This window comes from Ciconia boyciana, chromosome 6 (assembly GCF_034638445.1).
Source record: "Ciconia boyciana chromosome 6, ASM3463844v1, whole genome shotgun sequence".
Classification (NCBI taxonomy): Eukaryota; Metazoa; Chordata; class Aves; order Ciconiiformes; family Ciconiidae; genus Ciconia; species Ciconia boyciana.
Window position 1 is genome coordinate 627,763 of NC_132939.1, and position 23,767 is coordinate 651,529.

At 52.8% G+C, this 23,767-nt stretch overlaps 1 protein-coding gene across 1 annotated transcript; it reads left to right on the plus strand.

The window, feature by feature from the left end:
* Positions 1-6,324: 6,324 nt before the first annotated feature.
* Positions 6,325-22,597, plus strand: LOC140653608 (SITS-binding protein-like). Its single transcript, XM_072865862.1, has 10 exons — positions 6,325-6,814; positions 9,349-9,520; positions 10,355-10,562; positions 10,683-10,833; positions 11,094-11,291; positions 11,797-12,065; positions 13,796-13,932; positions 15,445-15,566; positions 16,356-16,535; positions 21,404-22,597. Exons 1-10 carry the CDS (start codon positions 6,356-6,358, stop codon positions 21,575-21,577), a joined length of 2,070 nt encoding a protein of 689 aa, XP_072721963.1. The 5' UTR covers positions 6,325-6,355; the 3' UTR covers positions 21,578-22,597.
* Positions 22,598-23,767: the final 1,170 nt, after the last annotated feature.

Sequence of the window (23,767 nt, forward strand, 5' to 3'; positions counted from 1 at the left end):
CCAGCCTGATGCTGGGGCCGTGATGGCTCAGCTCCACGGAGAGAAGTTGAAGAGTTTTGGTCTCATCATCCAAAAGGCATCTCCAGGACAGTGATTTCATTTGGCGAGCGTGTAGGCTGCAAATCTGCTTACCAGATTTCTGGGAAGCTTGGAAGAGGCAAATGAAACAGAAGCGTCCTTCCCAAAAGCTCCCTCTCCTGCCGGTCGCCACCAGCAGCTCCCTGGCACACCAAACCTCCGTGCATCTCCCCTTAACCCCGTCTGCAAACGCCTCACTGAAAAAGCGAGGTGTGTGCGTATTGCGTGGGCCGAGACGGGTACCTATAACTTTTTTTCCCTACGTTGCACTCGGACTGAGCCCTCCTCGGTGAGACAGGGCAGGAGCTCTTTGCACCGATGCTGGAGTCCTTATGGTACCCGTTCCTCTGCTTACACGCCCTGTGCCGTTTTGGGGAGCTTCCTCAAAAATTAAGCCAGCTACGGGGGCTGGGACTCAACTCCAGCAGCCAAAGCCTTGCTCAGAGAGATAAAACCACGCTTAGGTGGGGATGGGCAGGCTGGTTGCAGCAGGAGGTGTGATCGTCTCTTGGCGAAGGGCACAGAATAAGCCTATGAAGTGGGGTGGAGCTGCTTTCTCATTGCAGCTGCAGCGTTTATCGTCAATCTTGTGGTTTTTGGTTTTTTTTTTAGTAAAATATAGAGGGTTTGAGCTTTTTGAAGGCTTTACCTCGAGAAGCAGTGTGTGGATCGGGTCTTGCTGCAGCCCCAAACTGATTCCTGGGGGCAAAGGGGAGAGCAGAGCTGCTGGTGGCATCTTCCAAGCAGGTGCTGCTTGTAGAGACACAACACAAGTGCAACCTCTCCTCTAACGAATTGCTTTGATTTAAGCTCAGAGCAGAAAAATGGAGATTGCCTGGGCGTTGCAGCATTTCCTGGCTTTAAGTTGCCCAGCCTGGGTGCCTGGGGGCTTCTGGGTCTGGGGGTGCAGGAGGGCAGGTGCCTGATAAAGGTGGTTTTCCTCGGCACGGGAGGCTCCTCTCTCCCAAATTAGCAGCTTTCGGTGAGTCTTGTGCCGTGAGTGTGTTGGGCCCGTGGGCTTGGTTCCTGCCACCCTGGGAATTGCCTAAATATCGGGCTTTGCCTGGGGTGAGAGGGAGGAGAAGGGGCACACGGGGGCCGTTTCCATCCCATCGCCACCAACCGGTGCTGGCAGCTGGAGCCTGCGACTTTCCAGCCGCTTCGAACGGCCACGGTGACGCGGCCGTGGGTAATCTCGGGAAGCTGAATACCTGTGGGGTGCCCCGTGCTGTCCCCCAGCCCACAAAACCGCTGCTCGACGCGAGACCACGCTTAAAGCTCAGACAGGCTGCGGAGGGATGCAAACGACTTCTCGCGTCTGGGTGCTCCCGGTTCAGGCAGACCCGACGCGGGGTGGGAAAAAGACAATAGTCCCCAGCAGTGGATTCCAAATGCTGTTACTATTTATATGCCCACGTCCTCCATGCGAGTCCTGCTGCTTGTTTTATTGCCATTATAAATAGCTGCAAAGTTGCCTGGGAGTTCGTGGAAATTCGGGATTGCTTTCCAGGGGGAAATCTGGGGCTGAGATTTAGGGTTTTCAGGAGCTATATCACCCTCTTTTCTTTTAAACTGTTCAATAGCTTTGCTCTACTAAGGAGCACACGGCTCTGTACGGCACAGAGAATTTCAGCACAGCCGAAGGCTTTTGCTGGCCCTGAAAGGAAAGGCTGGGAACTGCAACAGGGAGAAAAGCTGAAGGAAAACACCCAGCACCGCGCATCCGCTGGCTTCTCCCTGGCTTTGATTTTTAGGGCATCTCCTCCAGGTTGGGAAGCAGCAGGTAAACCACGGGCAGGTGCCACGGTGGAGGTGAGGGCAGGAGGACAGGTACATCCGTGCTGTCAAGCTTCGGGCAATCTGCTTAGGCTCATCACTGCATCTCCTGGCTCGTATATATAATGGAAAAAAACGGGGTTTGGGGTGTAGGCTTTTAAGGTAAGGTAGGAGCCATCCCCGCAGCGAGAGCTTGGCCCGAGCCTGGGGGATGAGGCTGCTCCCCCCCAGGGAACATCGAGGAGAGAGGCCAAGTCCTGGAGCTTTGCTGCTCCCACCCGTTTTCTTTTGTTCTTGGCCAACCCACACATCTTTATCTTTTTTTTCTTTTCTTTTATTTTTTTTAAAATAATAATATTTAAAAAAAAAAAAAACCAACACCCCCAGTATCGGCTGGGCGCTGCTGGGAAGCTGCAGCTGTAATCACTGGCGCTTCGAGGCTGCAGGAAAATATTGATGGTAAGGGCTGGACCTTTCCAAGTGCAACCCTGTGCTTCGCACCTCTGCCCACACGCATGGAAGATCCCTGGGGCTGGCTCTGCTCTCTGTTTTTCCAGCCAGCCTGAAAGGTAAGGACAGGATTTTTAAAAGGCTGCAGTATGCGATCTACAGGGCATGCTGCGAAGGATGCCTCTCTTACGGGCTGCTGATCCTAAATCCCAGTGGGAATAAGCCTTAGTCCCTGTTTTCTGGGTGTTTCACCAAAAAGCTTTGACTCCCGAGCTCTGCTTATTGATGCTGGAGGGTTAAATGTATTTCCAGGCGCTCACCCCATCCCTCCCCTGGACGCCAGCAGCCCGGAGGAGCTGCATCCCACCCACCCCAGCAAAAGCCCCGGGGGGGTCGTAAATCCGAGCCCTGCAGAGGTGGCACACGGGCCCCCCAGCATCCACGGGGCTCAGGAAGCCCCATCGGATGTAAAATGGGAAACTCAAGGTCTTTTCAGACCTGCAAAGTCAGGAAGGGGGAAAAGATGCTCCATTTTGCAGAGGGGGAGACGTAAAGCGGTAAAAATCCCTCTGCGAGAAGAGGGGCAGGTCGGCTTGCTGGGAACCAGGCGAACCGCCCCAAACTGTTTTTTCTCCTGCGGCCAGTCAAGAAGTGGCTTTTCTTGGCGGTTTGAAGAAGACTAACCGAGGCGAAGCAGGGCTTCAAGCTGTTCATGGGAGCCAGGTCGTGCTACGATTTGTGATGGGTGGGAAAAAACTATTCCTCCACCCCCCAAAATAAGGAGTTGATGAGAGGGTGGGGAGAGGGTTCAGCCCCAAACCCCCCACGCAGCCGCCTATTTGCAGAACTGGTGTGGGGCCCCTAATCTGGCAAAATATTGAGTGGCTGAAGCCTCCGGCAGGATTTTTCCCTGATGTGCAAGGAAGAGATTTGAGCTGCTTTTTAAGAAAAACTTTTAAAACATCCCCCGGTTCCCTGGGATCCCGCCCGGGAGCAGCCCACCCCCCTTTAGCCCGTTGCATCGGCACCGCCGTGCTAATAGCAACCGCCGGACTCGCCGTCCCCGGGTTTCTCTAATCCCGTCTTGGAGCGATTCACGGCCCCTCTGCCATCCCACAGCCAAGATTTAATCATGCACCGTGTGACAGAGCTTTGCCTTGAGCTGCTGCTGCTGCCAAATAACCCCATCGGTTGCACACACCCCCCCCCACCCCCCCCCCCGCCCGCTTTGGGGTGAGGAATGGGGAATTGCTGATCCCTGTGCAGCTTTTCTGAATTTTTAGGGCTACCTAAATTTGAATTACCTAAATTCTGAATTTTTAGGGCTACTGCATCCCCATCCATCCCTCTGGAGGATTGGGGGGTCCAACCCTGGACCGGAGGATTAAACCCTCCTGGTGCACAGGGGACCCCAGCCCCATCCCAAAGATCATTTTTCTGATCTCCTCTGCCCCGTTTCTGCATGGTTTTTAGCCAAACCGTGCTCTTGCTAGGGCAGACAGATTTATAAACCCTCATAAAAAGAGTGGCAAATCCCACCCTACTAATGCGGTCGGCTCGGGTTTATGTTGTAGCTGAATCGCTTTGAACCACCATGGGATTTTATGAACTTGTTGCCTTTTTCCAGGCCGTGGGATGTGTTGAGCAGCACGAGTCCTGCGACCTTGCCCGTAACTTCTTTGGTGGAAGAAGCAGCCCTTCTTCCTTCTTCTTTTTTTTAAATGTTTTTCCCTTTATTTTAACCAGTTTTTGGTCCATAACCTTGATAGCTTTTTGGGGGGGGTCCCGTGAGAGTTGTGACCCCTTTCTTTAGCACTTCACACCCAAGCCCCTCTCCATCACCTATAGCTTTGCTATCATCTCCTCTCACCTGGCAGCTGGAGAGAGCACTTTCCCAGGTGATCCCCGGTCCCCTTTTGGACGGACACCATCGTCCCCCATCTCATCGTCAAGCTTTCGGCGAAGCCTGCCTCATCCTTTCTCCTTATCCTGGGTCCGACCTCTTGTCCCCGCTCTGGAGCCCCGGCCAGCGGCTGGGAGATGCTCGTCCCGCTACGATCGCCCCGTTTTCCCCTCCATCCCATACTGGACATTGTCCCAGCTGAAATGAAAAGTTAATCCTGGAGGTGCCTGTGGGAAAGGCCCCTCCAGGGGCTTATCTGGGCCACGGCCAAGGACTTTCCCGGTGGATTCGGCAGTCCTGAGACCCTCCAAGAGCAGCATCTCCTGGGGTGAGTACTGCTTTTGTCTTTGGGTTCAGGGCTTGGGGTTGTCGGGGTTTCACCTGGATGCAGAATGGGGAAACTCTTTCAAATCTCCCTTTTATTTTTTTTTTAATAGCTTGGCAGCCAACGGGTTGTAATATTGCTTGTAAAATCCAGGTCTTCCCTGATCACCCTCAGGCAGAGGGAGGACTGGTGGGATGAGTGCGTGGGGCACAGAAAAGGGGATGGAAATCCCAGATTTCAGAGTGTGCTGCACTGCCGGGGATCGCAGTGGTCCCCGGCGGCTGCTTCCCTCTGCAGGGGTGCTCTGCTTTCGGGTGCAAGCAGCACCCTTTCCTGCAGCACCCATTTCTGCAGCCCTGGGGATGACCCAAGGGGAGCCCCAGCAGCTCATTTAGCATGGGGTAGAAACAGGGAGAAAATCCTCCAAAATATTATAATAATAACAGAAAAAGCCAAAGCAGCAGAATGGGGTGGCTTAGTGCTGCCCCGGTTCTCATGTGTGGATTTGCAGGTTTGTAGTAAGGGCTCAACCGGAGCCACCTCAATAACTTTGCAAAAAATCTCTTTAAAATTATTCCCGTATAAATAAATGCTTTTTTAGATGTATTTTTTTAAATTTCCTGCCTCTGTTTCTAACGTAACTACCTGAGCATACGTGCAGCCCGCAGGGGAGCAGGGTGGGAGGGAGCACGCCGTGTCTCGTCTTGGATAACGCTCTTGGGTTTGTTTGGATCAAGTTGCCTCGGCTATAAAGGTCTCTGACGTGGCCGGGAGGAAAAACTACCCTGGGGAAAGAGGAGAAAAACCCGCTGTCCAGCCCGACAGCGGAAAAATAACTGGGGCTTGAGCGCTCGGTCGTCGATGATCGCTTTTGGGGGCTGCTAAAGCATCTCTTCGTCTGCCTGTAGGTAAAAGAAATGCAGCCGTGCCTTTGCTGGGAGGGGGTGGCAGGGGGTGCGAGGGGTGCGGGGGCTGAGCCGGGGAGAGCTGGCACCGGCCCCGACGGGCTTTGGGCCCCAAAAGGCAGCGCAGGAGCCGGGCAGGCTGGAAGGAGGCGGCAGCGGCCGGGGCAGGCTGGGACGCGGGGAGAAGCCGGTCCCGCTGCGGGTCGTCGCCGCAGGTGGCCCCTTGGCCGGCTGGGCCACCGGGTGCCCGCTCCCTCGAGCGAGGGCTCGGCCAGCGCCGCCAGACCGTGCCCGCGGGTAACTTTTCTCCCTGCTCTGTGCGTTAATCAAATACTTTTACAGGCAAGAGGGAGGGGGGCTGGAAAACCAGCGTTGCGTCCCCCCCTCTTTCTCTAACCACCCCTGCAATATTTCTTTCTGCACCCCCCAGGCTATTTACTGCTGCTTCGCAAACCGAGAAGCAAAGCTATGCGGCTTGGTGAAGCAAAAACCCAAAGCTCCGCGGAGGCTTGAGCACTGCCTCGTTTCCCAACGGCTGCTGCCCCGTCTCCCCTCCCGTGGCTTTCGGCCACGCGTGTGCTTCTCCGCGGCCCCGGACGGCGTTGCCGAGCGGATGCCACTGGCCGTGCCAAGGGGTTGAGCTGACACCCGGCACGGGGTTTTGCGGCTGAGCTGCCGTCGCAGCCAGCGCCGAGCCCAGCAGCGGGATTTGCCGTGCGGCAGCGAGCAGAGAGAGGCTGCAAAAGAGATTTCTCTTGCCTTCGGATCACTGCAGAGAGAAAAGAGTTGCAGCTTAACTTTTTTTAAAACTTTTTTTTTTAATATTCTTTTGGAGCAATCCAAGAAGAGGGGTTTCTTTCTTGTGCTGCCACAGGAGGGGAGAGAAAGAGGAGCCGGAGCATCCCCTGTCATCGCACCATGCCCCTCGCCCGCCCCACCGGCCAAATCCCCGATGCCGCTTGGACCTCGGGCTTCAGGGAGATGACGGAGCCCTGGAAAGGTGCCGTCGGCTGCCTCGGCGTGGCCGTCTTCTTCACCATGACCATCGGCATCATCTCCTGGCAGGCGCTGGAGCAGTCACCGGAGGAGTGGGTGCTGCGGGGCCGCACCGGCGGGATGCTGTGGGAGCGCCGGCGGGGTGCCTTGCTCCTGCGGGCGCTGCCGGCAGGGCGGACGGTGGCGGTGATCGCGGTGGGCGGCGTGCCGGCCACCGAGCCACCTCCGCCGCGGGACCGCTGCTGGCACGATGGCGGGCAGTTCTGCTACGCCTGGGAGGAGGATGCTGAGCTCCGGCTCTCCCTCGAGCCCCCGCCAGCCCCTGCCACCGAGTGCTACGGCGTCCGCTGGACCCCGCTGCGCCCCGACGTGATGCTGAAGGTAACGGGGACCCCCGTGCCCTTCTCTGAACCATGGTGTTTGGGGTAAAACGAGCCAAAGCGGGGAGGACCTGGCCCGAACACATGATTTCCCAGCACGGTTATGGGGTCGCACCACGGTCGGGGGCACCCCATCTTCCAAAGCCTCCGGTAGCTGGAGGTCCCGGGTGGGAAAAGGCCCTTTGGAAGCCTCGTGCCCTGATGCTGAGCCCCCAAAACCCCGCGGGGCCGCGGCCGCCGCCTCCCGGTGCCGCGTTGGTAACCCCAGGGTGGGAGAACCGTGTTTATATAGAGACTGAATAAATAACTGCTTGAGATCACAATGTTGGCAAGAAACGCGAGGAGCTCGGAAAGGTCTCTTCCAACCGCAGACACAATGTGGCGGCTCTCTCGGGATGGGATTAATCCATGTCCGCTGCTGCAAAAATTTATGGGGGCTTTTTTTTTTTTTGTATCCTTCCCAGTTTTCTCCCTCGGTTAAATAAAAGCAGACTCTGAAAGCGAGCCTTAGGGAGGGGAAGGAAAAACCCCGTCAGACCGTGGTGTCCCGTTGTGGGGAGCCCTGGGGACAGGCGAGGGAGCGGGTGGGATCCTGCGGGGACGGGGAATGTTTCCCCTGGAGCCGTAAATCGCCTGTTGACGATTTTGGGCCGGTGGAAGGTGTTGCCTGAATGCTACCGCTGCGTGCGGGGCTGGTTTTCCTTTGCTGACATCGTTTTGGGGTGGTTGAGAGGAAGAGCAAGATGGAAAAGGGTTTTTTCCCCACTTAAAAAAAACCAAAAACAAAAACCAACCCACAACAACAAGAAACCCAAACCAAAAAACCCTAAAAACAAAACCCCCAAACTATTGGAAAATAGGATCCAGCGAATTTTAAGAGTGAAGAATAGGCTTTCCCCCCCTCCTTCCCAGCTGGTGTAACTAGTTCAGCCCGGTACAGCTATTCTGAGCCTCCAGGGTTTCCACTTTAATAATTTACATCTCCTCTCCCCACCCCAGCGGGAGCCTTAACCTCTCTCTGCCCCGCGGCAGAAACAAGCTCAGGGCTCCGGGAGCGCTGAGTCGGGCGAGTAAAGTCCCTTGTGCTGGGCTGGGAGGCTGTTGGGTCCCTCTCCGCCCGTCCCAGCCTCCCTCCGCAGCCCCAAATCCGAGGCTTTCGGGGGAGCCCGTAGGCGGGATGCTGAGTCCTGCTGACCCCCTGCTTTGGCAGAAAGGGGAAAGTTTTAGAGGCTTTGAAGGGAAAATCGATGGCTTCTGAAAGGAGGTGGGTCAAGGATGGGGACGTCCCCTGGGACCAGCAGCTTTTGGAGCCGGCTCGTTGCTCCGCTGCCCCGCCAGCCCCATGAGAAGCGCCCCAAACACCCCAACCCGTTCAGCCTCGCTGAGGGAAGCACTTGTTACTATCAGCCCTCGGGGAAGAGGGGGCTCTGCCTCGGGAGAGAGCGGAAAACCCAGAATTTACCCCGGGGACGCTGCGGTGCTGTTGAGATAAGCACTCGCGACGGGGTTAAAAATCTCCCTGCGTGCACGCAGGTGGGGATAGCTGCAAATGCAGGCTGTGAATTCACCCCAGAAATGCTGCAGAAAGTAGCTAGGAGGGGTTTAGTTCTTTTTTTAAAAAAAAAAAAACCCAAACAAACAGATTTTTTCCAAGCTGGGTTTGTGGAAGCGCCGTTGCTGCATTTTAAAGCCGCTGCCTTGAATTTTCCGCCTCCGCCGCCACCCTTGTCCTGCAGCGACACGCGCCTGCGAAGCCTCTTCGCTTAAACCGTTTTCAGCATCTTTTCACCAGCAACTCAAAACCCCGTTAATTTTTGATAATGGCGCTCGGGTGCAGCAATGTAAGCGGGGGCTCTCCGAGGCGCAGGGTGTCGCGTCACCTCTGGATCACCAGGCTGCTTCACAGCAATTTTTTATTACTTTTTTTTTTAAAGGAAACCATAATTTTTAAGGCATAGAGCTTTTATTCCCATGGTGGGATTTTTCCATTCCTCCACCTGGCCGCATGTTGAACGCGGGCAGATACGTAACGGGAAGAGGAAGAAATATGGTTGTCTTTGGCTTTAATTAGCAAGTTACGACTTTTTTGTTCTTCGAGGTAAACGAAGCACATAATTTGCACCACTGACTCTCGCTACAATTTTTTTTTTTCCTCTTCCTACTCTTACGCCATTCGATAACTCTAATAAACTGCAGGCTGAGAAATCAAGCGGTCAGACAGAATTGCAGCTTTTTTTTTTCTTTTTGGTACCTGGAAGCCCAGCTCTTGTTCTTGTGGAGAAAAAACTTAAACCCGAGTATCTTCTACCGGGTCGGATGCGGAAAGCAAAGAGTGAGCACCCACCGCTTTTTGCATAAAACGCCCAAATCTCATGGGGCTGGGATTTTTCTTCCTGGGAAAAGACCTGTCCCGTGACTGCTCTGGCAGCACTGCAATAACACGCAGGGGTTTTGCCTCTCCAAATGCAACTATCCGCCCGCTCGTCCTCACCTCGAGGCATTTCTCGCCATCTGATGATGCTCTCTTGGCGGCAGGATTGCTTCTCCATGGCCAACGTCTCCTGGTACGGAGGGGCGAGCATCCGCGCCCAGCGCTGGCCGCTCAACGGCGCCGAGAGCCGCGCGCAGCCCTTCGTGAGCGGCGACTTCAGCAAAAACCCGGCTGGCTACGGGCCTGTTCTGGAGAGGTACTTCTTAGGCTCGACAGGTAATCGCATCCTTCTCTGCCCAAAGTCCTATTGCTTTAACCCCTGTGTTTCTTCATCCCGCTCCTGATCCAGAAAGCAACTAGTTTAAAGCAGGGTAGATGTCTCCGACATTAAAATATCCTACAAAGGTAACGACAACTGGCAGCAGGACGCGAGGGACGGATCCCGCGCTGCCTCATCCCCGTGGAAAGGGCCACGATGTGAAACCTCAGCGCGCCTAAGCTGCGTTTACAAGTCAGTGCCTGAGGGGACGGGGTTGGCCCAAGTCGCCCCAGGGAAATCCCCTGCTCTTGGTGGGGGTTTTGGTTGGTTTGGTTTGTGGTTTGGTTTTGGTTTTCTAAGCAGGGATCTGTGCCCGTTGCCGCATCCTCCAGCTCCACTCGAGTGGCTTCGCCCTGAGCCCACGGGTCCCTGGCGCTGCTATGGGATGCTGGATGCGGGCATGAGTTTAGTTGCTGTTGTCATTTTTGGGTGGATATTTGGATTGTTCCGCAGAATGCCAAACTTCAGATATTCCCCCAAATTAATCGATTGATCTGCAGCTGCCCTGCATTGATGAAGCTGAAGCCGCTGCCTAAGCTGAATGCAGAGCAAAAAGGCAAGAAATGGAGCAAATTCAGCCTTTGAAAGGCATTTTGGAGGTTAAAAGGGAATAGCGGAAGCAGAGAGTGGGGATTTGCTTGCATGGCCGGATCTGTGCCCGGGATCAGCCCGGGAGGTCCTGGTACCAGTGAGGCTCTGCCCCTGCTTCCCGGTCCCTGTGGCCACCAGCGCGAGGACCGAGAGGAGCCAGGCGCTTGCTGAGCCACCATCTTCCGCTTCTCTCCCCAAAGGAGTGACGGTGACAGTGGCACCCGATGTGCCCCTCTTCCTCTCCCTGGAGAGCAATAGGCATTTCTGCCTGGAAACGCCGGCGGGGAGAGCGGCGGTGCCCCTGCGCTACCTCCTCTGCGTCAGCCCGGACGTCGCGGCCGCCCACCGGCACGTGGGCAGCCAGCTCGCGGGGCAGGCGCGGGCGCTGCCGGACACGGCCCTCCTGGGGTAAGAGGCTCCTTCCCTCCCGGCCGTGGGGTTGCTTTCGAAGCCCTTGTCCCGGTCGCTGCCCCAGGCACCTCGTGCCGGCACAAGGTGCAAGCCCCCCCGGCTCTTTCCACCACGCAGGTCTCCGATCTGGCGGTATTATGGCCCGGCGGGTTCAGCTGCCAAAATAAAACGAGGTTTGAGGTCGCTGGCCAAGAGGCTGAAGCGGCATCGTCTTCAGGAGGGGGTCCTGGCCCTGGGGGAGCGCTGCACCGCCATCCTCGCCGCCGCGGTACGTCCCGTCCTGCCGGCCTTCGGGCTTGGAAGGCAACCGGAGAGCTGCCGTCGGCCCCGCTCTCAGCACCGTTAAATCCCTGCGTGTAAAACGCAAACGCGCCCGTTTTGTGGGGTGGGGGCCGTGAGCCTCCCCTCCCCGAGAAGGGACGCTCGGTTTGGCGTTTCACCCTGCGCAGGCGGTGACACCGAGCAGCCGGTGCTCGGTGGCTTTGCCGCTCCTACAAAACGCCGCCTTCTGCCTCTCCTTCCCCGCAGGACCACGTGCCCTCGGAGCGGAGGAAGAGGCACGACTCGACCCGGGCCTGGGACCCCTCCCTGATACAGCCGCTGCGGCTCTCCATCGTGCTGTCCCCGTACGCCAGCATCGCCTCCCCGCTCTTCCTGCGCTCGCTGCGGGACAGCGAGGCGGCGAGCTACTGGCTGAGCCTGCAGCCCCGATTCGGAGGCTGCTTGGTACGAGACCCTCCTCCAAGCCCTGAACCTGCTCCTCAACCTAAAATCAAGGTTAAAGCTGAATAAATACCCGCGGAGGGAGACAACCTGATCCTCCTGTGCTGGGGGCAAACCCTACGGGTGCAAAGCGATGCCTGGGGGAGCAGCTTTTCTCCTGTTTCATAAGGAAGCATCTTTCAAATTTCCACTGCCAAAGGATATTTTTAAAAGTTGCCGGTGTTCAGAAAACCCCCCCAATTCCCTTTTTTGCAGTCATTTCAATGGTATGCCAATTTTTCAATGGTATGCCAATTTTTCAATGGTATGCCAATTTCAATGGTATGCCCATTTTTCAACTCGGGGATTTTGGGGAGGGTTCAGAGAGGGTTTACACCTTTATGCGTTGCTCTGCAATGGCACAGGCTGCGTAGGCGGGATGAGGGCAGAGCAGGCATCCCCCAGCCTTGCACCCCGGGGTCGGCGGGATATTTGATGGGCCTGACCGAGCTTTCCTCCGCCTCCGCAGGTCCCGCTGCTGACCACGTGGAAGGGGCGGCTTTGCGCCCGCCTGAACGTCACGAGCGAGGCGGCGCTGAGCTGGTACCTGGCACGTGCCCAGCGCCTGCGGCAGGCCCTGGGGGCCGCGTACGTGGTCTTCGAGGGCGCCGAGGGCAATGCCTTCCTGGAGCGAGCTGTCCCGCCTCCCGCCGAGCTGGCGGGCGACCGATACACCGGGGCGCTGGCGGCAGCGCTGGCGACGCTGGGAAATGCCACTGTCATCAGCGCCGGAGCCAGGTGGGTACCCAGGAGAAGATGCTTTGCCGGAGCCGATGGCTGCGTGAGCTGCTTGGGAGATGGTTGAGGCGATGCTTTAAATACGCCCTTGGGACGCCGAGACGCTGCGCAGCACCCGGGGAAGCGGCGCGGAGCTGGTCTAGAGCAATATGTAGGGAGGGGTCGCTCTCGTATTTCCTCTTCCTCTCTATTTTGGGGTGGTTTAATTATTTTTTTTAATGACTCAGAGCATAAAAATGCTTAAACGCATTCATGCCAGATGCAAGATAAATGCATCTTGTCACTTATGGCCGTTCAAACTTCAGGTCGCTGCCCCTTCTGCAGGAGGGAGAGGGTGAACCCTGGAGTCTTGGCCAAATCCCTGTGTTGGTAATTGCTTGTGGTGTCAAACGACCGCAGTTTTCTGACTTTTCATGCTTGCATAGCCCACAACAGGGTTAATTTATTAATTAGCAGTTGTAACATGCCTCCAGACCCTTTGGTTAAAGGCACCGAAAACTATTACTTTTCTTTCTTCACAGTTATTTTTACGTTTGGCAGACGCGAAGGGATATGCAGGCTATTTGCAAAATGACTTATTTCATGTTGGGGATGAGGCATTGATGGTAAATTGCATGAGAACGCAACTTCGAAATAATGCATTTTCAAAGAAAAAGCGTTTCATATGCCAAGGTGGCGACAGGCTCTTACTCAGCCGTCTGCAAAACCAGAGTGGTGGAAATAGCCCTTTTTTGAACCATTTTTCAGTCCGTCCAGGATCATGCCTTTCCTGGTGGGCAGTTTCCATACCAGAAGTGTTTCATAAACCATCGCGTCAGCCTTACCACCTCCTAAGATGAGAAAGCGTCCCTGGGAGACCTTTGGGGAGTCAGCGAATGAGTGGGAGGTCGAGGAGGAAACCAAACTCCAGGAGCAAGCAGGCTCAGACAAAAAACCCCCTTGGTTAGATGAGCTCCAGACCATTTTTCAAGCCAAAGCTCATCATGAAGGTCCAGATTTGACCCTTTTTGGCCACCACAAACACCGTCTCCCACACCAGGCTGCTTGACAACATGACCCCCTGCCCCCCAAGTAAACCCAAGGCATAGAAATGCTAATGGAAAAAAAATAAAAATGAAAAAAATATGGGGAAAATAATGTTTTCCTCTGGCAGATAGATAAAACCGCTGTCAGGAATGACAGACGCTCAATGCGAAACAGATGAGCACAAATGAAAGCCAGGAGGAGAAATCCTCCCTGCAGGGCATGCCCCTGGGCCGTCCCTGGGGCAAGGAGGTTCGTGCTTTGGGTTTGGGAACCGGGGGGGCCCGGGGCTGCGGGTGCTGTCAGGATACCCCAGCCAGTGTCACGGGTATGTGTTTGGTGAGCATGTTCCCACCAGGGTCGGCGTTGCCATACGAGAAGCAGCAAGAAGACGGCTACAACCCGGCACGTGGCTGTGCTGCCGTCAAGGTGGGCCACCAAATCGTGGTCCTCATGAGATCAAGGCAGGAGGAGGAAAGCTTTGACCAGGGGATTTGGGGAGGAGGAGGATCGGGGTTGCCAAACTCGGCAGGGCAGGCGCAGCGGGTGGGAGCGCTATTGGGGAGCACTGATTTCCCTCCAACGGAGATGCCAAGGGGTTGGAGAAACCCCTATCTGACCACAGCGACTGCCAAGACAGCCAGGCATCAGAGTGTTTTGGCTCCTGTGAGCCACCTAACAACGCTGGCTTTGTGCTTCTTCCCCAGATCCAGTCATCTACCGCTCTTCGTCCAGATGAGCCCGCTGCGCTCGGACTGGAGCCACGCTGGGCTGAAGGGGGTTATTCCCTCCGTGCTGCACTACAGCCTCTTGGGCTACAACTTCTTCATCCCCGATGCAGTAGGTAATAATTTCTTTTCTGCTTTTTCCCCTATTTCTGGCCTTTCTGCAGAGATTTGTGCAGCAGTTATTCAGGCAAGAGGAGCACGGGAGGTATGTCTGCACCAGCTGGCTGAGGTGTGCTAGAGGAAGGCTTGAAGCACTTTGTTCCCGGTACCCAACTTTCTGCCGTGCTGACTTGCTTGGGTTGAAGGTTACTAGGGAATCGACTGAGGAATTGAAAACAAAAAAACATGTTGTAAATTTTAACAGGCAGCCCCAGAAGCAGGCAGGTCTCTGGGGACGCCCTTCGCAGAGCTCCGTGACCGCAGGCGGAGGGCAGCCCGTTGCTCCTCGCAGCCTTGCTTGAGCTAAAACCCAGCCGGCAGAAGCCAGGAGGGAGCCCACAGCCGGGAAACTGCGTGCCCAGGCTCCTGGCCGGGAAAGAGATGTTCCTAAAACACCAGCAGCCCTGCTCCAAGTTTGCGTTTCTGCTCCAAAGCACAATGGTTTGAGAAATCCTTAAATAAAAACATTATAGTAAGTCGAGAAACAATCCTTTAATTGGGGCCAAGCAGCTCGTTTTTCCCCTCTGCTTGGAGGTGACGGGGTTGTTTGTGTTTACAACAGGCCCCAAACACCAGAGGCTGCACGTGACGTCTCAGACCCAGAGAGCGGAGCTGCAAAGACGATCCTGAAAAAAGGGGGTGGTTGAGCAATTTTTCAGTTTGGCCTCTATTTTTAGCCAGTTTTCCTTAGGAAACAAGGCTCAGGCAATCCCAGCAGGCCAGTTCCCTCCCCAAAGAGATGCTGAACCCACTGGCTTATTTCGAGCGGGCTGGACGAGGGAGCGGATCCATGCAGGGCCACTTGGCGTGGGAAAAGCCTCTGGAGGAAACGGGGCTTTGTGGACAGTTCGGGGGAGCCCTCGGCCCTGGGGGGTTTTGTGCCATTTCTAGGGGAAGCTGCGCTGGATTTTCAGAGCAATGGCTCCTAGGGACGCTGCAGCCCCAAGGGCTTCATTTCCCTTTCCCTGTCCCAGCCCATCCTCTCCCATCCTTCCCAAGCCCCTCTCCGGTGTTTCAGAGGGGAACTGCCCTTCCACTACGTGTTTCTGATTAATTAGTCAGCAGCTCTCTGCTTCTCCACCACTTTCCACTACGAATTTGAAGGGATCCAAATTACAGGAGTATTTTCCTGTGACGCTTCATCTTTGCACATCAAAGCGGCAGGGAAGTCCAGCGCTTTCCCGACCCTTTTCTTTGCAGGAGAGAAATCCCTTTTTACAATGTTCTGCTAAAATTTAGAAACTCTTGAGACATCATCCCCCAGCATGTCTGGTCCTACAACGGCCAGAGAGGGATGTCTGACCGACGCTTGCTGATGGTGCTCAAGGAAGAAAAACACGGGTGGGGAGAATTCAGCTCCTTTTGCAACGGGGTAACACGTCCTGCCCCCGCGGAGAGGAGGTCATCTGGGAGCCGTCCCACGATGAGATGCCCCTGAGCAGCTTCGCTCAGTTCCTTGTCCCCGGCAGGAGGGAGCCTGGCCGGTGACGCCCCAGGGGACCCGGAGCTGTACGTGCGGTGGCTGCAGATCGTGACGTTTCTCCCCGTGATGGCCTTCAGCACGCCGCCCTGGCTCTGCTGCGACGCCTGGGTGCGTACCCCGTTCCCTGCAGAGGAGGACACGCTGTCCCTTATATGAGAAACACCCCCAAAAGCCATTAAGGTCCTTACTGGGGAAAGCTGAGGCTAAAATTCACAGTCCTGTTCTTGCTACCCACAAAATCCTGCTCTCTGCCCCAGCAACCAGACGGCTGTACGCTCTCAGCAGGATTTTTGCTGCAAAACTGATGTGAGTTTTTGTGGCTTTATACTTCACGGCTACGTGCGGCCACGGGGCCGGTGCCCGCAACGCCTGTAGAAATGACAGCGATCATCACATGTCTCCCTCCCTCCCTCTTGCTGCTGGAGTTGTTTAATTATGGCTTGATCAAAGAGATAATACCTACAGCAGAGTGAAGCCTGCAGGTTCACATTCAAGATCTTTTTAAGCAGTTGGAGGCATTTTCCCAGGGATGTCACCTTTAGGGCAATAAAAGGGGAGAGCAATTCTTAAAATCGGGGGCACAGGGGGAAACATCATTAAATCTCTTTGCCAGCAGCAAGAGAGTTCATCGCTTTGGTTAAAGACGTCAACACCCCGGCGGCTATCACCTGCCAGCCACTGTTCCCCGCTTTCGCACCTAAACGGGAATAAATCCACTGTATCAACCCAGTGTGCACCTTGTCAGCAGCCATAACTCCATCAGGACCTTGCGGTTCAGTAATCTCTCTTCCCAAGGGAATACACATATATTTTTTTTCTTTTTATTCCTGCTTGCTTTGCTGTTCATGGGCTGAAGGACTTGTCATGGGTTTCTCTTTTTCTTCCCCCACCCTGCAGGCCCTGAATCTTACCCGCCAATGCATACAGAGGCACCGGGACTTCGTTGTGCCGCTCCTCAAAAAATACAGTGAGGAATGGCTTAGTTTGGGGTACCCCATCTTCCGGCCGGCGTGGTGGCTCAGTCCCACAGATCCAACCGCTTTTACCATAGAGGATGAATTTCTCATTGGAGATGAGGTAGGAAACGCAGGGACTGAATGCCCTCGAAGGGTAATTGGGGGCAAATAAGGGGCCCCCTGTGCTCGCCCATCCGCCTCTTTGCATCCTCCCTGCATCCAGCGCTCCTATAGAGGTTGTGTAAAACCAAAGGGCTGATGCTGGCTCCTGCAGGTCTGCAATTTATTCAAAATGAAGAGTCAACAAGCCTCTTTTTTTTCTTTTTCCTTTTGTTTTTTAATATCAACATATTTTTCAGTCCTTTCTGCCGGAAGACACCTCCTGATGGTCAGCATTGCTCGTTTCCCCCCTCTTTTCGGGCTGTTAATCCCATTTCTTGGAGCTACAGCCCGCAGTAGCCAAGGAGCAGCGCAACGTGCAGCTCCCTGCTCCTCTCGGGGAGCTCCTCCAGCCGCGCCTCGGGGTTTTTCGATCCTAATCCAACGCAACCCAGAGCAGATGGGGAGCAGCAGAGAGTACAGACCCTGGGGCCCAAATTCAGGCTCACATCAGTGTCCCAGTTGAGCTCGCCCATCCACATATTGCCTATGGGATTTACTCACTTGAATCTATATTTTACCCCACTGGCAGCTATAGTGAGGATTTATTCAGCCCATATGAGTGCTTTGAATGGAGCCCATCAAATCGATAAGGCCACCGCGAGTTAGGTGAATGTTATCAAGATACCTGTGGCACGTTTAAGATGGATTGATGTTTTTATCCATTTTCCTAGTAGCGATTTAAACGTGGCTGGCATCTGTTTCCCCGCAGTTTTCTTTTTTCCCCTGCCCGGTCAGATTTCAGTGATTTCACGCTGTAAATACTCCTTGCAAGCCTGGTGTTTGCACACTTTGGTTGTGGCTTGTGTCGGGGGAGCTCCTCCTGTCGCCCTCCCTGCAAATGCGTCCCTCTCATCCCGTTACAGCTTGTGAAGTGCTCGTTTAGCACATGGATGGCATGACATATAACGTGAGTTATGGCTGCTTTAAACCAAAAAAAGTCTTGGAAAGGCCACTCAGACCTTCTGAAAAAGACCCTCCTTAAGGAAAATAGTGCCTCATCCTCCCATTTTTGTAAGGAGAGTTTTTATTTGTGCGGTGGCATCTCCTTATCCTTGTCCCTCCTGCTCTGCCGGGGTGCAGGATCCTAGCAGCTCAAGATTTCGGCAGTTCCTGCAGGTTCTTTCATTAAAAGCATAATCCTCTGTTCATCCCGCCGGATTCATTTTGCAGCGTGTTGGGCTGTCTTTACGTGGGGACGCTGCTAGTGATGGGGACATCGTCTCCTTAAGAAATATCCCAAACCCAAAAGCAAAGCTCAATAGGAGTTTGTTTCTTGTTTTAATAGAGAAGCAGCTTGTGCTGCAGAGTTATCTTTTCAGGCTCTACTTGCAACCTCCAACAGATATTGCAATACCTGATTTCCACGCTTGAGGTTCTTAGCACAAATTCTGCAGCTTCAATTTCTAGGTTGGTTTGTGTGGGGGTTTTGGGGGGTGGGTTTTTTTTGGTTTTTTGTTTGGTTTGGGTTGTGGGGTTTTTTTTAAGGAGACTTTCACTGCAGAAGATTGCTAAAATGTCTTTCTGCTGCCTCTTAAAAAGTAGAGAGCTCAAATAATCAGGTGGGATGTTTTGAAAATACAAACCCTCGGCACAAACGAATTTTAGACCAGTGTCGTGCAGGCGCAGAGGCTGGAGGGAGCCGAGGCGTTCCTGCGGCTCCGACGCGCTGTAGAGCAGGCATCGGGGCAGTCACGGTGCTGACTGCTTGTAACTGCGAGCAAGCTAAAACTTCGTTCTTTCCCCCAGAATCACTCGAACTGAAAAATCCCTGATGCAATTGAATCGGCCGAGGCAGAAATGCGGTCTGCGCTAGTGAGGCGAGATTCCCAGTGAAATATCGCAAACTCGGGGAGGGGGAGAAGGTCGGAGCGGCTTCAGCCCCGTCTCCCAGGAGGCACAAAGTTATGGCTTGGCTGAAAGCTCCTAAAATACGGTAAAAGGTGATGTCTGCTCCATAAACTTGCCAGGGCCAAGCATTTCTGATAAAGCATGATGTCAGGCCGGCAAAAAGCTTGTCTGATTTTGTTTTTTATCCCCCTCCTCCCCTCAAGAGCCTGGGCTTGTGGCGGGAGAGCCCAGACAGGGGATGTTTTGACTTCCAAGCTGATTTTTGGAAGCTGGAAGAACAGAGATGCACTCCAAAAATGGCTTTGATGCAATTTGGAGCATCATTAATAATAAATTACTGGAAAATACACAGGGTGATTCTGTCCCAGTATGGTCTGAGGCAAGAATAAGTGTTAGGGCACTGGGGTAAACCTTTTGAACATCATCCCTCAGTCCGAGCAGCTGCTGCAGGGTGCTGATGAACGTGGCTTTGTGCTACTGCTGGAGCCTCTCCCCCCCTGAGTTGCACCCCAGGGTTTTTTGGGGGGTAAATCTGGGCTGGGAGGATAGCCCTGCTTTGAAATCTGATTTTCAGGCTGTGATTTGTACACTCGTTACTTCCAGATCTCGTTAATCCGGATCTCTTGGCAGCATACATTCAACCTGAATCCGGCCGGATGATCTATCTGTCAAATTAGCAGGAGTGCTCAATAAAGAGTTTTTATGTCAGATTTTTGCTGGCTATGAAGGGAAGCCAGTATCTCTCTGCTCCCTTCGAGCAGATGGGACTGCAACAACTTGGGGTTTGTGCAAGCGGCTTTGAGACGCGGCGGCGCAGGGCTGCCGCGGCCGGGGAGTTTTTGATCCTTGACTAGAGGTCTTGAAACTGGATTTAACACTGCACAGCCATATTCCAGCCTCACTCACGAGCAAATTTCCACCTCAGGGAAAGCGAATTGGAGCTGACCGCTATTGAATCCTGCCAGCAGAGCATGTTAAAATATAATAGCAAAGAGACAAGTTGCACTGATTCAGCAAAATCTATTGGTGCGTGCTGTTTTGTGGCTGTGACGCAGCATCGCTGCTGGTCACCGCCGCCTGCCTGGCAAAAGCGGATGCTGCAAGCGGCACAGAATCCAGGCCTTGCTGCCAAATATATTTATCAAGGCCAGGAGGGTCCGAAAGTGTCCCCCAGATTGGCCACACACCACAATGTCTCCTTGGGACAATGCTGCCAGGCGACCAAGGAGCATCGCTCGGGGATGCAAGGGTGAGTCCCAAGCGCTTGCTCTTTGCTGTTGACCGAGACCTCCAAAAATGGGGTTTAGGAGTGACTGATCCAGAAACTTCATACAGTTTTCACTATTTAGCCTTTTTTTTCCCTTTAATGGCCTTGCTAGAGTTTTAATTTTTCTTCCTATCATCTCCTCTTTCATCATCATCACCATGTGAACCCAGTTCTGCACAAATACAAATCAAAGCCTCAGTGTTCAAGCAGATTGAAATCTAAGCCAAAGCAGCTGGGTTTGTTTTGCGCTTTTTTCTTTTCAGCAAAGCTTTGCTTTTCTTGTAAAACTCTTACTTTAGGGCCCTGAAAAACCTCTTCCAGTTTCTGAAGTGGAATAATTTATCAGGAATAAGCAGTCTCAGAATACTGGAAACTGCCTTTTCAGTAGGGGGAGAAAAGACCTCAGGGACCCCTCTCCTCACACCACCATCACCAACTAGAGAACTTCAGTAATGTAAAAGGTTTCTTTTCCCATAAACCAAGAAAAAAAATTCTCTCTAACATTCTTTGGAGACTGGATTACATTGGTGAGGACACTGGGGAGGAGCGAGCAGAGCACACTTCTCCTTATGCCTCTTCTCTGAATGGGGCTCACTGATTTGTGACCCAAAAGCAAATTTTTAATGCTCTCATTTTGTATGCTTTTTTAAAAATGTAATTACCTATATGCCAAGGCTGCCGGCTGAGATTTTTCATGATCATTTGAGGGCGTTGAGGAGCTAATCTCTTGAATCTCCAAAGGAGCCTTGAGGCCATAGAATGATAAATCAAATGCGATTGTTGCTTGAGATAGTTTATGTCATGGTGTACATTTTGTATAGTTTCTCCTAGAGTTTATGTAACCTGCACCACTTAATTAGTCTGAGAGGTTGAAACACAAAATCCTTCTAAATGCAGGACAGGAAAGCTGTGAAGGAAGGGTTAAGTCGCCTGGAGAGCAGCCCCGAGCAGAGGGCTTTGGAAGCCCTCCTTTTTAGCACCCTGGAGTTAAAGCTGTTCTCCCACCCCTCTAACGTGTTCATTTCTAATTGAAATACAAGTTTCTGCTTGGTTTCACTCCAGATTGTATTTGACTTCATTGCTTCAGTCATATCAAAGGCTCTGCCTGAACCAGATCCTTCCAAGCCCGGCATCATGGGAGGAAAGAGAAATTCCCAACGCTGCCACAAATCCCCTACGCGGCACGGGGATGTCTCTCACCCTGACTCTGTGCCGCCAATTCCCACCACAGTCCTGTAAAACCCCCGCAGAAGCTGCTTGTGCGAGCCTGAACCCACCCGAGGCGCCTGGGACTTACCGGCCAGCCTCTGCTCCTGCTCTGCCTGCACCCGCTCTGTCCGGCTCAGCCCAGCAGCTTTGGTTTGCAGGAAACACAGACTTCTCATGGCTTTTTTTAGTTCAGGTCTTCTGAAATGTGAGTTGGACAGACTCTAGGGGCTTCTGCAGGCAGGAATGATGCCGATCCGGTCAAGTGAAGGCCGTTGCATCATCTTTCCTCATTGCAATTCAGGAAATCTTGCACTTAGCAACTTCGGCCTCTGCTGCTTGCATGGACGGATACTCTCATGAGCCAACCTTCCCGATCTCTGTGGGCGCTCGCTTCTCCCTTCGGCCTCGTGGTTTGCTGGGGGCAGCCAGCACTATGTCCCAGCTAATCCTCCATGTGCTAAATTTCTTTTTCTTTCTCCTCCCCGCTCCCCCCCCCGCTGCAGGTCCTGGTTGCCCCAATAACAGAAAAAGGGCAAATGTGGAGAGATATCTACCTGCCTGGAGAAGGGCACCTGTGGATGGACACCAGCACTGCCCGTGTGTTTGACGGAGGCACCATCCTCAGGAATTACTCCGCCAGCCTCGCAGAGGTGCCGGTTTTTGTAAAAACCTCCTGAATTCAGACTGCCGCAGCTTTTGGACAGTTGACCTCCTTCAGAGCAGCACTGGCCAAACGTGCTCACTCTTCCTTGAGACTATTTCAGCCTATTTGCACTTTTCCAAGAACATTATTTTTTGTTATTATTTCAGCAGAAACTGTTTGAATCTTTTATCATTTGCTGTTATTCTAAAATAGAGGAAATACAGCTTTGGTACAAATATACATCCACGCAGAATGTTGACCTACATCTTCCCAGGGTTTTCCTAGTGAAATGTTTGCGTGCATGTGTTTAGGTGGGCGCGTCCAGCATACCCAGGGCCCTAACACCCTGCTCAAACGATGCTGCCTTGTCCAGAGAGTGGATTTTCCAGAACAGGAGAAAAGCAAACATCAGCTTCTACAAAAATGGGACTTTTTGCATTTAAAAAAAAAAAAAAAGTCTATACAGGGAAACCTAAACTTATGATAGCTCTATTTGTGTGCATGGACATGACGTGTGCTAAGTGCTCCCTGCTTCTCTCATCTGATGCTGTGTGCACGCTCCCCAGCAGAGCCTTTGGTGGCAAGGGACTGACTCTGAGGATAATTGGAAGACTGGGTGAATTCCAGGTCTGTTGGAAGTGGGTTTCCGTGGAAGAACAACAACTCTATCAAGCAAAGGAGTGGCTCTAACAGAGCATGATATGGACAGACAGGGTGATTGCCCACCTTGGAATACAAACTCCGGAGCTCAGCATCCCAAACCCAAACTCCAGTGGGCCCCAGCCAGTGCTTTTCCCCATTTGTTGAATTTTATTGTCTTCCAATTATTTCTTGCAGTGCAAGTGGGATCCAGTGTGACAGCTCTTCCTCCATCCAGTCAAAAACATATCCACGAGCAACGCAGGTGTCCCGCATGCTGAATATGCATTTAGGGAGGTTATGGTAGCTACTCGCATAACCCGAGTTATGGATTAACGGGACTTTAATGTGTACATTAACGGGGTGATTTCAAAGGCTGGTATTTGAGGTTTGTCTTGGTGGATAAATCACGCTCCTTGGGGAACCAAAGGCTCTGCTTCCATTTGCTCACTTGGCCTGAAACGAATCCCGATGAGCTGGATCTTGATTCAGTGTAAATGCCCAAATCCTCCTGTCTTCGGATGGGCATGGAGGAGATGGAGCGTGTGACGCTGCCTGGAGGGATTAAATCACTCCAAATCCCAGACGGTGCTGGTATTTTCCTCCAGATCCTCCCTGAAGTCAAACTGATGACAGGGATCAGCTTTTGCTATTCTTGGCCTCCAGAAAAGTCACTAACTTTAACCCAGGTTTAGCAACTGGCTGAAGATTAAAAAAAAAAAAAAAAAAAAGCCCATGTCCATTCATAGTGCATCTTTAAAAAAATAATAAATAACACCACATGATGTAAAAATCCTCCAGCAACTTCCTTCTGTGTCTGTTAATAGGATACACCTCACTTTTACAGCAAATTTGCTTTAATTTGAGTTTCCTGCTGTGCTGGGGTTTGTGTCTGTGTCACTGAGCTGTTTCTGGTTTATAAAGGGCGCCGTCGCATTATTGCCAGCTAAAAACATACTGTTAATGCCTCTTCTAGCATGTGCGCAGCTGGATCTTAAAGACTGCATCTGTAGTCATCAAAACGTTGACAAAGTGTTTGCTAACGTAGACTTGATTTAAAGGATTGGCCCCCTTTGGTGTCGGTGTCTGTGCTAAGTTGATGTGCTCTCCTCATTTCCTTCTCTCCACACCCGCGTGGAAGAGGCATAAACATATCCCCTTGTTAAAGCAGCTCCAGGAAATTAATAATTAGAGCTGGTTTATTTACCTGGCCTGGAAAAGTGGTTAAGAACCTAGCATGTAATTTATTTTTCTCTGTCATTTTAAACTAATCTTCATGATTTTTTGAGGTGAGAAAAATGACTTATGCATGAGTTTGAGATCTACAGAAGCAGATGGGACTTCGGAAACGGGGGCTCCATGGCTATGAACCGATAAATGCTTGCAATTTTGACAAATTATGATAACATAGTAAAAACAAAAAAAAACCCCAACCAGCACAAGCTCTTCTAATTGTTATTTTAATTTAAGCATGTTATTTTTATCTACTCCCTGTGCCATCTCTTTTTACCATGCAACAGACGTGTGTGTCTGCATATTTTCCAGATGTATTTCTACATCTTCCAGATTGGTGGAGCAGGATTTC

Bases quoted from the DNA above. Each gene is read 5' to 3' on its own strand.
- LOC140653608 (XM_072865862.1), top strand. From the start codon at position 6,356: ATGCCCCTCGCCCGCCCCACCGGCCAAATCCCCGATGCCGCTTGGACC. The intron at 10,834-11,093 runs GTACGTCCCGTC...CCTTCCCCGCAG, and splicing joins CCGCCATCCTCGCCGCCGCG to GACCACGTGCCCTCGGAGCG. The intron at 16,536-21,403 runs GTAGGAAACGCA...CCCCCGCTGCAG, and splicing joins AATTTCTCATTGGAGATGAG to GTCCTGGTTGCCCCAATAAC.